We start from the raw sequence: 12,426 nt of genomic DNA, 5'->3' as shown, positions 1-12,426 counted from the left end.
TCACAATTGAATAACATAACTGGTTATGTTGCAACAAAAGACATCATATAAGTTGACTCAGAATAAAGATAACTGCATTTAACAAGTTGTCAGTCAGATGATGGTCCCCACTTACCTGTTGTGGAAGTTCACTGATTAGGTACTGAGCAAATTTTTGCAACTGGTCTCTTTGTAGCCGAGACAAAGACTCAGAAACAGGTGCTCGTAAGCACACTGCAGATGCCTGAAGAAAGAAAAGGAGACACAAACTACCATTAATGAAGCTGTCTCCACCAAACTGATGAAGAGTCACAAACACTTGCTGTGCTGATGCATACCATGCTTGGTCTTGATGGCCAAGTTTTTTCTCCCTGAAATTATGGAGTGTGTTGCAGATAAGATGCAAATAAGCTGTCTAAGCATTATAAAAACTGGCTTTAAGAGGTTTTTTTTCAAGGAAACTGATGTAACAGCTGTGTTTAAGATCTGTTGTTGCTAGCAGTTACACAAATACTGGCAGAAATTTCAAAAACAAACCTCTAAAATAGGACATTATCCCTTAAGCTTCTGGCAAACGAACCAGCTCTGTGGGGGATTCTGTTTCACAGAATCACCACCATCTCATTTATCTCTTTAGAGTTACTTAATTCAGTCTAAAAATCTCTTTCCATATCTTAGAACAAATTAGATTATAAAAAAACTCACTAATAGCTTCTTAACCTTTTTCACTCAACATAACAAAAATGTCTCACTTAAAATTTAACCTGTATGCAGTCAAGAGCAGTTTGATAATAAAGACACTTCCAATATTGTTTTGTCTACATAGAGCAATATACCTTGGCTTGTAACTTGCTAGTGTCAGAAGTGAGTTTATATAAACACAGAAATTCTTTCACTGTAACTTTTCAGGTGAGAAAGGATTAGAGACAAAAGAATTATTTTTATCTTACACAGGGTCCAAATATTGAGTGCAAATAATATGAATGACAATTTCTTTTTTAGCCTCATTCTCCATATCCACCGTTTAAAACTCAAGCTAAGAATTCAAAGCAGAACCCACTTTTTGCCAGTTCTCCAGTCCTAAATACAGAAAGTCTACCAATATTTGGATTATTTCACAAAAGTATAAATTTAAGCCAATTGCACTTGTCCATTGTGAAATACTAACAAGCTTCAGGAGGTTATTAGAACTTATTAAAGAATCTAGAGTTGATCATAAGCATGTTAGCTGTAAAATGTTCTGTGACAGCAGAAAATCTTCTGTTCCTTTCAATCATCAAAACTTAATCCTCTGTGTTTCTCAGCATCCCAAAGCAGAGGAAATTCAACTGTATGCAAGACTGAACCCTCAACTGGTATTTCATGTTGATTCTACACATTTTCAACTGAAGTTGGTTAGGATGCCTACTTCTTCCTCTATGGAAGGCCACATAGAATAAAAGCAGTCAAATAAAAACATAAACCTGACTGCTTGAAATCTTCAAGTCAAAATGACAGTTATCTCAGCAAGTGTAAAAATGAACTGGTGAACATAAAGGCCAACAGCAATCAAGATGACTTTCCTTCTGCACTCTGATCGAACAACATAAACAGTAAGCTTACAAAGACTTTTAATAAAAGAAACTATTGGTGACCTTCCACTCTTTTCAGAGATGAAGAAATACTGAGTGATTTTAGCATTTAAATGAAAAATAGGAAGGGGCCAAAAAGCATTCAGTATCTACCCTTAGAAATCTGCACGTTACCAAAGGACAGTCTGCAGTTTAGGATCTCAGACAATTCAGCCTACAGACAGCAACTGCAAGCAGACATTTGCACAATCTGTAACCAAAAGGAGTGTCAAGAACCATTTCCCTAAAGGGAACGTGTGCTGCATAGAAGTGCACTGAGGAGAGACTCGGAGAAGGGGAGAGCAGAGCTGTGCTGGACGCCTACATTGTGGATGCGGAAGAGGCAGAGCGCCACGACGTGCGCGCACCACTTGGCCCCGGCACCGCAGGTGCAGCTGCACGACGTGATCCGGCACCGGTCAAACATCACCGCCACGTTGTACGCGCCCTTGGGGGGCACCATCTGCGGGGGCACCACAGTGGCACTCAGATGGAAACCTGTGGAAATTCACAAGTCCAAAGTTACTCTTCAGGTATTTGGGGAAAAGGTTCAGCCAGCACAGAAATACAGGTATATGCCATTTAAACACTGAAACAGTACTGGCAACAGTATCCATATAAGGATGGACATGGATCTAGAATCTCCAGTACTTCTCTCTTCCCAACCAACTATGCCTAAACATTAGCAGAGAAGCATAATGTGTTGTAAGAGACTCCAACATACCAGCTTTTAATACATTAATTAATTTCTCTTATTATTTAACAGAGAAAAGCGGAACTGGATACAGACATGCCTGAAAACTATCAGGTTTTGTTTACAGGGTCAAAGCTAGACTATACATATATATTTTAGGTATAACTTCTGTGCTAACTCTGGCAGCAGTGCAAAATGGGCCAGGTGACTTGTTTGGAATTATTTCCAAGTCAATCAATTTTCACAATTTCACAGTCAACTAAAGAAGGAGCACTTAACCTGAACACACACACTTTCACTTTGTGGCTTCAGAAACTACTCATTTGTCATCAATTATGCACCTCCTTGCAATTTTGTTAATATCCCTTTTTTATAAATCCTGACCTCAGGAAAAAAACCCCAAAACCTCTTGCTTAGACTAAAACAACAGAAAGGAGAAATTTTAGAAGTAACACTTGAATCTAGCCCCATTAATCAGTGACCATAAATAAATAAATTATGACAAAGGACTTTGAGGAGGCTTAGCTTCATGTAAACTCATGAACAGCGCTTATGACTTGTACTCATAATGCAGCTTCCTCTGGAGATGTTGCTCATCCAGAGGGACACGTATGATCAGGAAAAGGCCAGCAAGAGCATTCATCTTCTGTCCATCTTGAAGGTGCCTATCAGCAGTTAGTAACCCTCTACAGCAACAAGTATCAGCCTCAGAACCTTTCTGCTAATCTGGAATTCAGTTTTAATGAAGCACAGAAAGCACTGCGGCATCAAAGTCATAACAAAACTTCAGTCCAACAGTCTACCTTAAGTGGAAAAATATGGCTTGGGACAGATAATAGCTTCTCCATCATGAGGACAAGGAAGTAGATTATAAATCCACACCACTAATTTTTTATTATGATATCGTGAGATCATAAAAATGATGGTGTTCAGAAGCACACGACCTACTAAATTTATTCCATTTAAAATAATATGCATCATTTCCTCCTCAAAATATAATCCCCATACCAATATAAATTTGCTCTTACCTTGCTTAACCTTTCTATTTGTCCTGTTCACCACAATTCAAATCCTCTCCCTGATGTGAGTGATTATTTTGATTAGTACACATAATGCCACCCAAATTCTTCAGCCCTTTTAGCAATTGGAACAGAATCAAAACAAAAGGCATTCACACAAAATTACTGCACTGCCTATTACCAGATACAGTTCTAATTTATGTCCCACATTTGGTTAATACAACCCAAACAGTTCAGCTAGTCCTTCTGTTATAGTAAAAGCATCTCAGAGTAATGCTCTGACTTTCACATAAGCAAATTAAGCATTTCACAAGTTGGAATTTCAGGAATTCTGTTATACTGCAACAAAAGAAATATACAAAAGGTGTTAGAGAAGACTGGATTCCAGCTCCAAGTTCTTACCAAGCCCCTACTATGACATTCTTCTTTGTATATGAAGACAATTAAATGATAATGCAAAAAGGGAAGAACACTTACAAAAAGATACAAAATTTAAGGAGTTTAACATGACATATCACAAGCTTCAAATCAATCTGTAGCTTGACAAACATGTCTGACACTTACAACGCTAATTCAAGCAGTACTGCCCAGTTAATTCTTTTGCAACACCAATCCTGCTGTGCTTAACAATAGTTTGTGGGATGGCACAGGAAACTGTATGAGGAAAGCAATCTGGATTATAATTAATGGTTTCTTTTACCAGGCACTTTAGGCATTGATCATTTGATCAGAAAACTAGAAAGTTGAGTTCTCTTTAGCAATGGGGAATTTAAGCATTATGGAGAAAAAGGTATCCTATACAGTTTTTTGCAAAATGCTAAGACAGATTAAGGATGAGAACATTTCTGATCTTTCAGTCCATTTCACAGCTGAGCTGATTGAGGCCAAAATAAAACACAGCATTTAGCTCAACACATTACAAAGAATACATCTGCCAGGGAGTTTCAGCTAAGATGCCAGACAAGCTTGTTTTGAGACATGACCATAGCACTGCTGTCCCATTGCAGATATGATGTTGGGACTCTGAAGTATCTAGAGACATAGAGCTGCACTGTTCTTACCTATCTGGAGAGGGTCTTTGACAGCCCTCACCCGGAAGAGCTGCTCCCCTCGCTGGAACTCATCTGCACTGCCATTCGCCAAGCACGAGTACAACCTGCAAGACATAAACAGAATGTGTCAGCATCACTCTGGTTTTGAGAAATTTCACAGTATTATCCTCTTTGCTGACATGGCTTTTGAAAAACCCTTGCTATCTTGAATACAAAGTCTAGGTCTCTCCTGCCATTTCAACATTACAATTCAACCACAAAAATCATTAGTCTTGTCCTAACTGGGTTTGTGTATAGTCACCAGTAGTTTTAGGGATTTCCACCTAAGGCTCTGAAATACAAATTCATTCATAGGCTAAAATTAAGCCTTCATATAGTGTAGTATAGTTCAAGGTCTAACGTTAGCATGCCACAGTAAAAACTCCTTCTAGACTAATTATCTGCATGCTCTTGTGAGGTTTTTTTATATCTGTGTTCATCAGAATAATGAGCATGTACAACCAGCTGGCTTGCACTATTCCCTAGCAGGTGATCTTATATCAGCACTTCTGACACTACCTCCCCCATCTGATACCTGAATCTTAGACAAACATATCCAAGAACTTTCACCAAGATTCTTTCTAAAAGAGTGTAGTATCACTACTTTGCAACAAAATTCTGAATGCACAGTTACATGGGTAGACCTCGTATAATATAAAAGCTTCCAGAAAGCTTAGAAATAGATCTAAAAGCAGAAAAACTTTGACTGTGTAGTCACACAGTTAATGTGGAAACATAAGAAATATAGTCATCTGACTATAACAACTCTGATCACTGATGTATTCAGCAAATTCTGGTTCTCCTGTTTACACAAACAAAAGGATTGCACAGCACACGGAGCAAGCCCTCTTTGGCAATTTCTGAATTGTTAAAGCTTTGAGTCTAGCAACAGGTTCAAATTGGAAAGATGATTTTGCAAGACTAACGTAAGGACAAAACTCCACAAGCTAGCCTACTGTTAGCCAAATTAAAGGATGTATTTATTTTGTTATCCTTTACACACAGAACCTAGACATCTACATGGTTTTCCTGGCATGTATGCAAGGCAGCTCACACCAGAATCAAACCCCGTACCACAGGATATCCCACACTAATCTATCCATGTATTACAAAAGGCACATGAGAGCCACAGAAGGACCAAATATACAGGACATCAAAAGGACAATGATTCTCCTCAAGTGAACAAAACCTTTTCTTAAGCATCAGTGAAAAAGAACAAGTATTTACTACCTGATATCCTCCTCATTTTCTGGGAAACTCCAGAAGGCGATTCGAAGCTGCAGTTGTTCAGGCACTGGAGGATAAACTTTCTCCACCACCTCAAATGGAATGTGAAATGCAACCTGCTTTGCAGAGAGTTCCACCAATGGGATCACCAGCCCATCTAGAAAGACAAAAAACAACACACAATTAGCCATTCAGAGAACAAAACTTGTGAGAGGCTAAAGAGGTCAAAGCAGGGAGTTCTTCCACCTTCTCTTTTATCTCACCACGTTAAAAGACCATTTTTCATGGATAGTAAAAGTCAGCACAGAAATCTTTTGAAGAGTTGTCTCTCAACTCCATGTTTGTTTTCAGCCACTCAGGGCGCAGGTACAAATCCCAAGAAAAACAGTCCTTGGTCAAAAGAGCTGCATCAGCCTAGCAGTTTGTCTCCTGACAAAATTGACATTGTTTAGAAAGGCTTAAGGTAATCAAGTATTTTTCACACATTTCTGTTACAATGTGGCAGCAACATCCTGCAAATTCCAGTAGTCTACACAAAAAAAATAGTACAACATATATGCACAAGTAGCAATGGAATGGTTATCCAGGAACCTTAGTGTTGACTTTTTTTGACAACATTCAGTATTCACCTATTTACAAGGTTTTAATTTCAATTCGTATTTGTTGGTTTATTCCCTTCACCACCACCTTTCATAGGGTATCTGCCTTTATACTTCAAGTTCTTTAGAGAAGCAATTGGGAATTCACGTATCAGTGCAGTGCTGACTACACAAAGCTCATGAGGATCTTAAAGCAGTAAAAGCTTTATATAAATATATTTAACCATCACCTTTCTACCAAACTACTCCACTTTTCACCTGTAGATGAAGATCTCTTATCATCAGGCTACAGAACCCTCATGTTTCTGCTTTGCTCTGACCCAGATTACACTTCATACAAAATGCCAGACTTGTTGTATGTGCAAGTACATACATCCCTGCTTTACTGAGATCACCTCCTGACCCATCACTACGGCAGCCTTGGTTCCCCCATCTTCCAAACCCTGATGCCAAACCCCTAATGAATTCAGATATTCAATGTTATGTCTCTTCACCTCCCTCACCAGCCACTAAAACACCACTGGAAGCCAGGACGTAAACCAATCTGGCCTTCAGCTTTCCCTCGACACCAGCCTCCAGGCAGCATATCAAAGGAAAAGTTAAGCCCTGATTTCAGTAAGCACTTTCTCACCCTCTGCCTAGAGAGGCTCTCCAGTCCCAACAGCTGGGAAAGATAGGACAGGAGAAGGCTTTGAAAGTGCATGCACACAGCAAAGCAGCCACCATCTCCCCCAGCACTGAGCAGACCCAACAAATGAAGGGATTACATAAATATGGAAAAAAAACCCCACAGTTTTCAAACATCCACATTTATGATTTGTTTTTGCAGTGAAATTAGATTCATTAGTCACCATTCCCTTCTCCCAGACAGTCAGTCTTTTACCATCAGGGTTGGTTCTCCACCACCAATGATTTTTACTCTGTTATAGATCCAGTGTCTATTTTACAGTGCTATAATCCCATTCACAAATGTGAGAGAAGCAGATTATAAAATGAACAACACTGGAAAAAGATGTGCCCTTTTCTCTACAGATAGTGGATAAACAATCTTTTAGCAGAAAAGTAATTTCATTTACACTTTTGACAACCAAAATAGGTGTAAAGCTTTCATCAAGACACTAAAAAATATACTGCTTTTAATTAGTCCCTAAAAAGTGTACTGTTTCTAATTAGTGAAACATAGTCAAATTAATATCATTCCCGCTGCTACAGTAGTAGTAGATACCACAGTGAGTCCAAATTGAGGCACTTTCATACTTGAAATTACTCTGAGCAATGAAAGGAGAGGTATTTTGCATGGTTTAAAATGCATTTCTTCTACAGAGGTACTCTATTCAACACAATACGAGAAAAGAGCTAACACCTAAACAACCTCTACAAGGCAAAAGGCTCAAAAAATTACTTCAGTAGTGACTGAAACACCTGTACATTCTTCTGAGAGGTGCAAGCCTTCAGCCTAGATGGTATTCCTTTTTACCATTCCTTTTTATAAAGATCTGATGCTGGGCATGAAGGTTAGATTAGAAATACTACAACATGAGACCTCCTCATCTGCTCCAGCACAAGTCAGCCAGCTTGATTTTAATTACTGTACAAAGTGAAGTAAGGTAAGGTTGACTTTGCACTGAAGCTATTAACTGATTCATCAGCTGTACTGTGTTAGTAGTAATGAGCAGAAGGCAGGTGGCCAATTATGTGGCATAGCTCAGAGCACACAGCTGAAACATCTTGGGAATAAGGCAAAAGCAGTAAAACCTGGAGGGGAAAAAACAACCATCTTACTTATAAGACCATGCACCGTTCTAAAGTTTAGAATTTTCAATAAAGAAGAAGAGAGATGGAAAAAAAATGGTAGAAGTTAACTGAAAAGTAGAAAATAATTTGTCAATCATACTCCAAGGGTGAGTGAATTCACAATAGCTACCCTGGCACACATATAAATGCTAAAATTAAGAGGTTAAACTGCCCTAAGTTTCAAGGGGGCAATCACCCATGTAGCCAAGGTGAGACAACCCTACCTGCAAGATGGCTCAGAGCAGTATTAGAGGGTCTTTCCCATTTTTACTCCTGTAAAGTCAGCTGGACAGTCCTATTTTGGTGATAAACTAGACTTCAAATACTCTCATCTGAGTCCTAAACAAAGAGATCTATTCAAGAAGTTTATTTCAGGATACACAAATCCTGGGTTGGTGGATTTATACCTACTTGTAGGTAGATTCATACCTACTTGTATCAAGAGGTATTATCAATAAAACAGACAAAAGGTACTCTCAGGTTCTGTAATAAATCTTTTTAGCAAAGAAGATAAAAGGAAGTCTACTAAAAGGTAAAGGAGAAAGCACCACAGCTTCTGCTCATAAAGCAAAGATAGGAAGGAAGACTGCAAATTTAATATTAAAAAATTTAAACAGCAGTGAAGTCAAATTCTTGAGACAAAACTATCCAAGGGAGAAGATAATTTTACACTGTGGAGCAAAACTAGCAAGCATCGCTATTTGCTCTTGGAATCAGACATGACCCAACCAGAACAAAAAGCACATTTCAAGTCTTGGAAGAATAGTCACAAGTAAAGCATAAGCAACCTGAAACAATTCTCACAGGTTAAATGACTAAGAAAACCCAGGTCTGGAAGGGATTTTGAGAAGCTATCTAATCTATATCTCCTAACTAAAATGCAAGGTCAAGGATATCTGAACCATTCTGAATAAATCACACCTCATTATTTACTGCCACACAACAAGCAGCTTTGATGAAGACTATCCTGCCCTTTTTGCTACTGTTTTACATGAATTACAGGTTTGATTTTTATAGCCATTTTGTAACAGCTGAAACTTTAGCATAGATGTAATTATTCCTGCTGGAACAACAACAACAACACCACACCTGACCCCAAAACAGCCAACACAAACTGTGCACACAAACCTGTATTTTCACCAGCAGAACAACTTCTGTGCCAGCAGGACTTCCCACACAGAGATGAATGTGTAGCAGTTGCTTAACCTTTCCTATTAGAGAGTAGGCTGTTATAAGGTGCAGCCAACAATTACTCATAAAAACAGATCATGTTCAAAATGATGTAGCAGTATTCCTTCAGCACAGTAACCAAAAGGCAGAGAATAAACAGCTTGAATAATCAGCAGAACAGGGACCATGAGAATACCAAAGAGCTATTAAAACACAACAACAAAAAAAAAAAAAACAACTGGGCTAAACACTGAATATATCTGTTATCAGGTTATTTCCATTGAGGAAATAAGGTTATTTATTTTCATTTGATACACATCCTAAAAGTTAACTATACATACAAGTGAATGAATACAAATGCAAGTAAACAAAACTCACAGCAAGAGATAAGACACAGTACAAACACATTGCTTTCCCTAACTTCAGAAAAATGGCATGTTAGGCTGCACTATCTTTAGATGTAGATGAGTCTACAGCTTTGATTTTACAGCAATCCCTGGTCCCCATCTGACCTTTCCCCTCACCTTTCTCACCCGCTTCACTCCTAAATGTAACAAAGTAATATAACTACACACAGAACAAGAAGATGAAGAAAATTCAGTGAATCACTTGTGATATCAAAAGCTAGTGAGAAGAACAGTAAAACTAAGAGGAAATATGCAGAGTTCAATCTTGACTGATGAAGGAGATATGGGGGGGGTGTTACAAAATCTGTTACAAATCTCATTTTAAAAATAGTAAATTACACATTGCTTTTTACAGAATTTCCCATGTAGAAACATAAAACTGTTGTTGTAGAATGCATGTAGAGCATTTCTGCTTAATTTAAGTGCCTGTCAGTAAAATGCCCCTTGGCTTAAGTCAGTGACTCACTGTCTCTCTGATATCACTTAAAACCAAAATGTGCTGAGAATTCTCAAACAGGCAAGCAAAGGAAGCATTACATTTAATTAACATACCTAAAGCAACTCTTTAAAAATATTTGTTTTCTTACTGTTTTCTGTACATTTCCTTCTAAAATTCTGCTGTCGGTTTTAGTTTATCCTCTTGTTCTTTTTTTTCTTTCTAGAAATTTATTCTGAGCTGATGCCTTTAAGAAGTAGATGCCAGAGAAATATAGTCCTTCAGGGCTCGGACTTGGCAAGAAATATCAGAAAACATCACCTTTGTCTTTAACTCTGCAATACTTGAGGATGAATGCTGTGAATGTGTTTTTAAAACAGTTTCCCAAGGTGAATATTAATTAAAAGGTTTATGTTTCATTTTGCAAAGATGTATTTGTTATTTCAAATAAATTATATATCCAAGACATTAGGCCATTGTTTATAATTATTTTTTTTCTTCCATTTTACCATATAATCAACATCTTATAAAAAGCAACATCTTATAAAAATCCATCTCTGAACTGCAGATAAACTACATGGTATGTACCAGAAGCATTTTGCAAAAATCTGAAAATAAGATGCTTTCTCTTCCTTTAAAGGTATTTCTCATGCAAAGCTCCATCCACAAGGCACATGAATTTTAGTTCCCTATTCAAAGAGGTGTTAATTAAGAGCAGAACTGATTAAATGGGTCACAGACACACCATCATCAGTTGGTTTTCTATCACACTAACATTTTGCCTCTTTAAGTCCCAGCCCTACAAAGACAACAAAAAGGGAACATCAGAAGTGTTGAACTAACATCCTTGCAGCCTACACAAGCAGTAAGGGTCACAAGACACATTTGTGTCTGCTTGCTGCTCTGTGGCTTTCAACCACAGACTTGTGAGATGAGTAGTGAATATTTACTATACAATTTCTCAAATTTCAGGCAACATTATTAAAAAACACAGCCCATCTATAATGCACTAGTACATAATACATAGAGATGATGGAATATTAAGAGCATCCTTGAATAGTCTTGGGATTACAGTCTTGGGAGTAAATCAGACTAAGTAAAATTAAATCAAGGTTCATGGTCCAGTCACAAACAGGACAGCCGTGTTTTCAAAGAGATAAAGGAAAAGTCCTCCACCTAAGTGGAAGAGATTTTTCAGCTACTCTGTGCCTGTAAGACTTGGAACACAGGAAGTACTGAAGCACAACCACCAAGCTCCAGAAGAAAACTAAATACTTAATATAAAAATGCAACTGAAATAACTAAGATAAATTTAAACATATGAAAGAAAGGGAGGTAACATACAAGCACTGAAAACAATTGAACTAGTTACCTTTAAATACCCATACTAAAATAAGTCCAAGTAAGGGGAGAGAGGATTTGGAATAGAAGAGTGCAACTAAATTGAACATCATGAGAAACTTCCATTGTAAAGGCTCACAGATGAGCACCTCTGAAGCTATACCACATAGCAAAAGACAGATTAGCTACACATATGCTGAGAGTAGACCATCTAAAGAAGCACTGTAGATAATGAAGAAAACTTCACTCAAGATGCCCTCTTTCAGGCCAGTATTGATACTTAGAACTAGGGATTCATTTCCCTTCAAAAGATCATCAATCTCTCAGCTGCATATGATCTCTTCAAATCACACAGCTGGTCTCAGTGGTGTTCAAAGAGAACACACACATCACAGACTGCTTCAGCTCAGCTGGAGCTGCTGGATTCTTACAGCAGCCCAGCAGACACAAAGACTGAGCAGACACGAAGAAGGGCTTCCACTTTCTTGTCCCAAATACAACACAAGGCAACAAAACCAACAGGCAAGCCAAGGGGTGAAGACCCTGAAGCTGAACTAAGACCCTCCTGCATCAGAACCTGGCAGTTGAATGGACACAGGGAGCTTCATCTGCACCCAGTCATGGTCCTGCTTGACTACATGCAGAATGAAGCATCTGAAAACCAGAAGACAACTCAATATTCAAATACTGACTTCCAGCTGTCTTCAGTTAGCTGTTTTCAATTCCCCTGTTTCAGTTTAATAATTCCATGCCATTTTGTACAAAGGGAAAAAACCCATAATGTTTCTTTGTAAGAAAAACCAAGCAAACCACAGTATTGCTAAAAAGTAGCTGTTTTTCTTTTACAGGTTAAGGAAGCTAATGCAAAGATACAGGTTCCTGATTCCCCAACTACTTGTGCAGCATCAATCTTAAAAAAATAAGCAACTTCTTTACACTGAAATACTTGCTGTACCAAGCTATAACAAAGTTTCAGCTATTTGTTTCTCAGATACTACACACTCCAAACAAATTCCCTGCAAAACACCTCAGTATTCACAAAGCCAACTGCAACAACAA

General features: G+C 38.1%; 1 protein-coding gene across 3 annotated transcripts in view; it reads right to left on the bottom strand.

Annotated features, from left to right (window-relative positions):
* The window catches only part of ZSWIM8 (zinc finger SWIM-type containing 8), a 53,734-nt gene that overhangs the window by 26,536 nt on the left and 14,772 nt on the right, over positions 1-12,426 (bottom strand). For all 3 annotated transcript variants that reach the window (XM_053983431.1, XM_053983433.1, XM_053983432.1), the window contains exons 2-5: positions 5,624-5,777; positions 4,364-4,458; positions 1,915-2,087; positions 116-223 (exon numbers count right to left, since the gene is read on the bottom strand). In XM_053983431.1, the coding sequence (XP_053839406.1) occupies positions 116-223; positions 1,915-2,087; positions 4,364-4,458; positions 5,624-5,777 (530 nt within the window). The remainder of the gene's footprint in view (positions 1-115; positions 224-1,914; positions 2,088-4,363; positions 4,459-5,623; positions 5,778-12,426) is intronic.

This window comes from Vidua macroura, chromosome 8 (assembly GCF_024509145.1).
Source record: "Vidua macroura isolate BioBank_ID:100142 chromosome 8, ASM2450914v1, whole genome shotgun sequence".
Taxonomy (NCBI): Eukaryota; Metazoa; Chordata; class Aves; order Passeriformes; family Viduidae; genus Vidua; species Vidua macroura.
The sequence above is the reverse complement of the archived record's forward strand: the minus strand, read 5'-3'. Positions and strand labels throughout refer to the sequence as shown.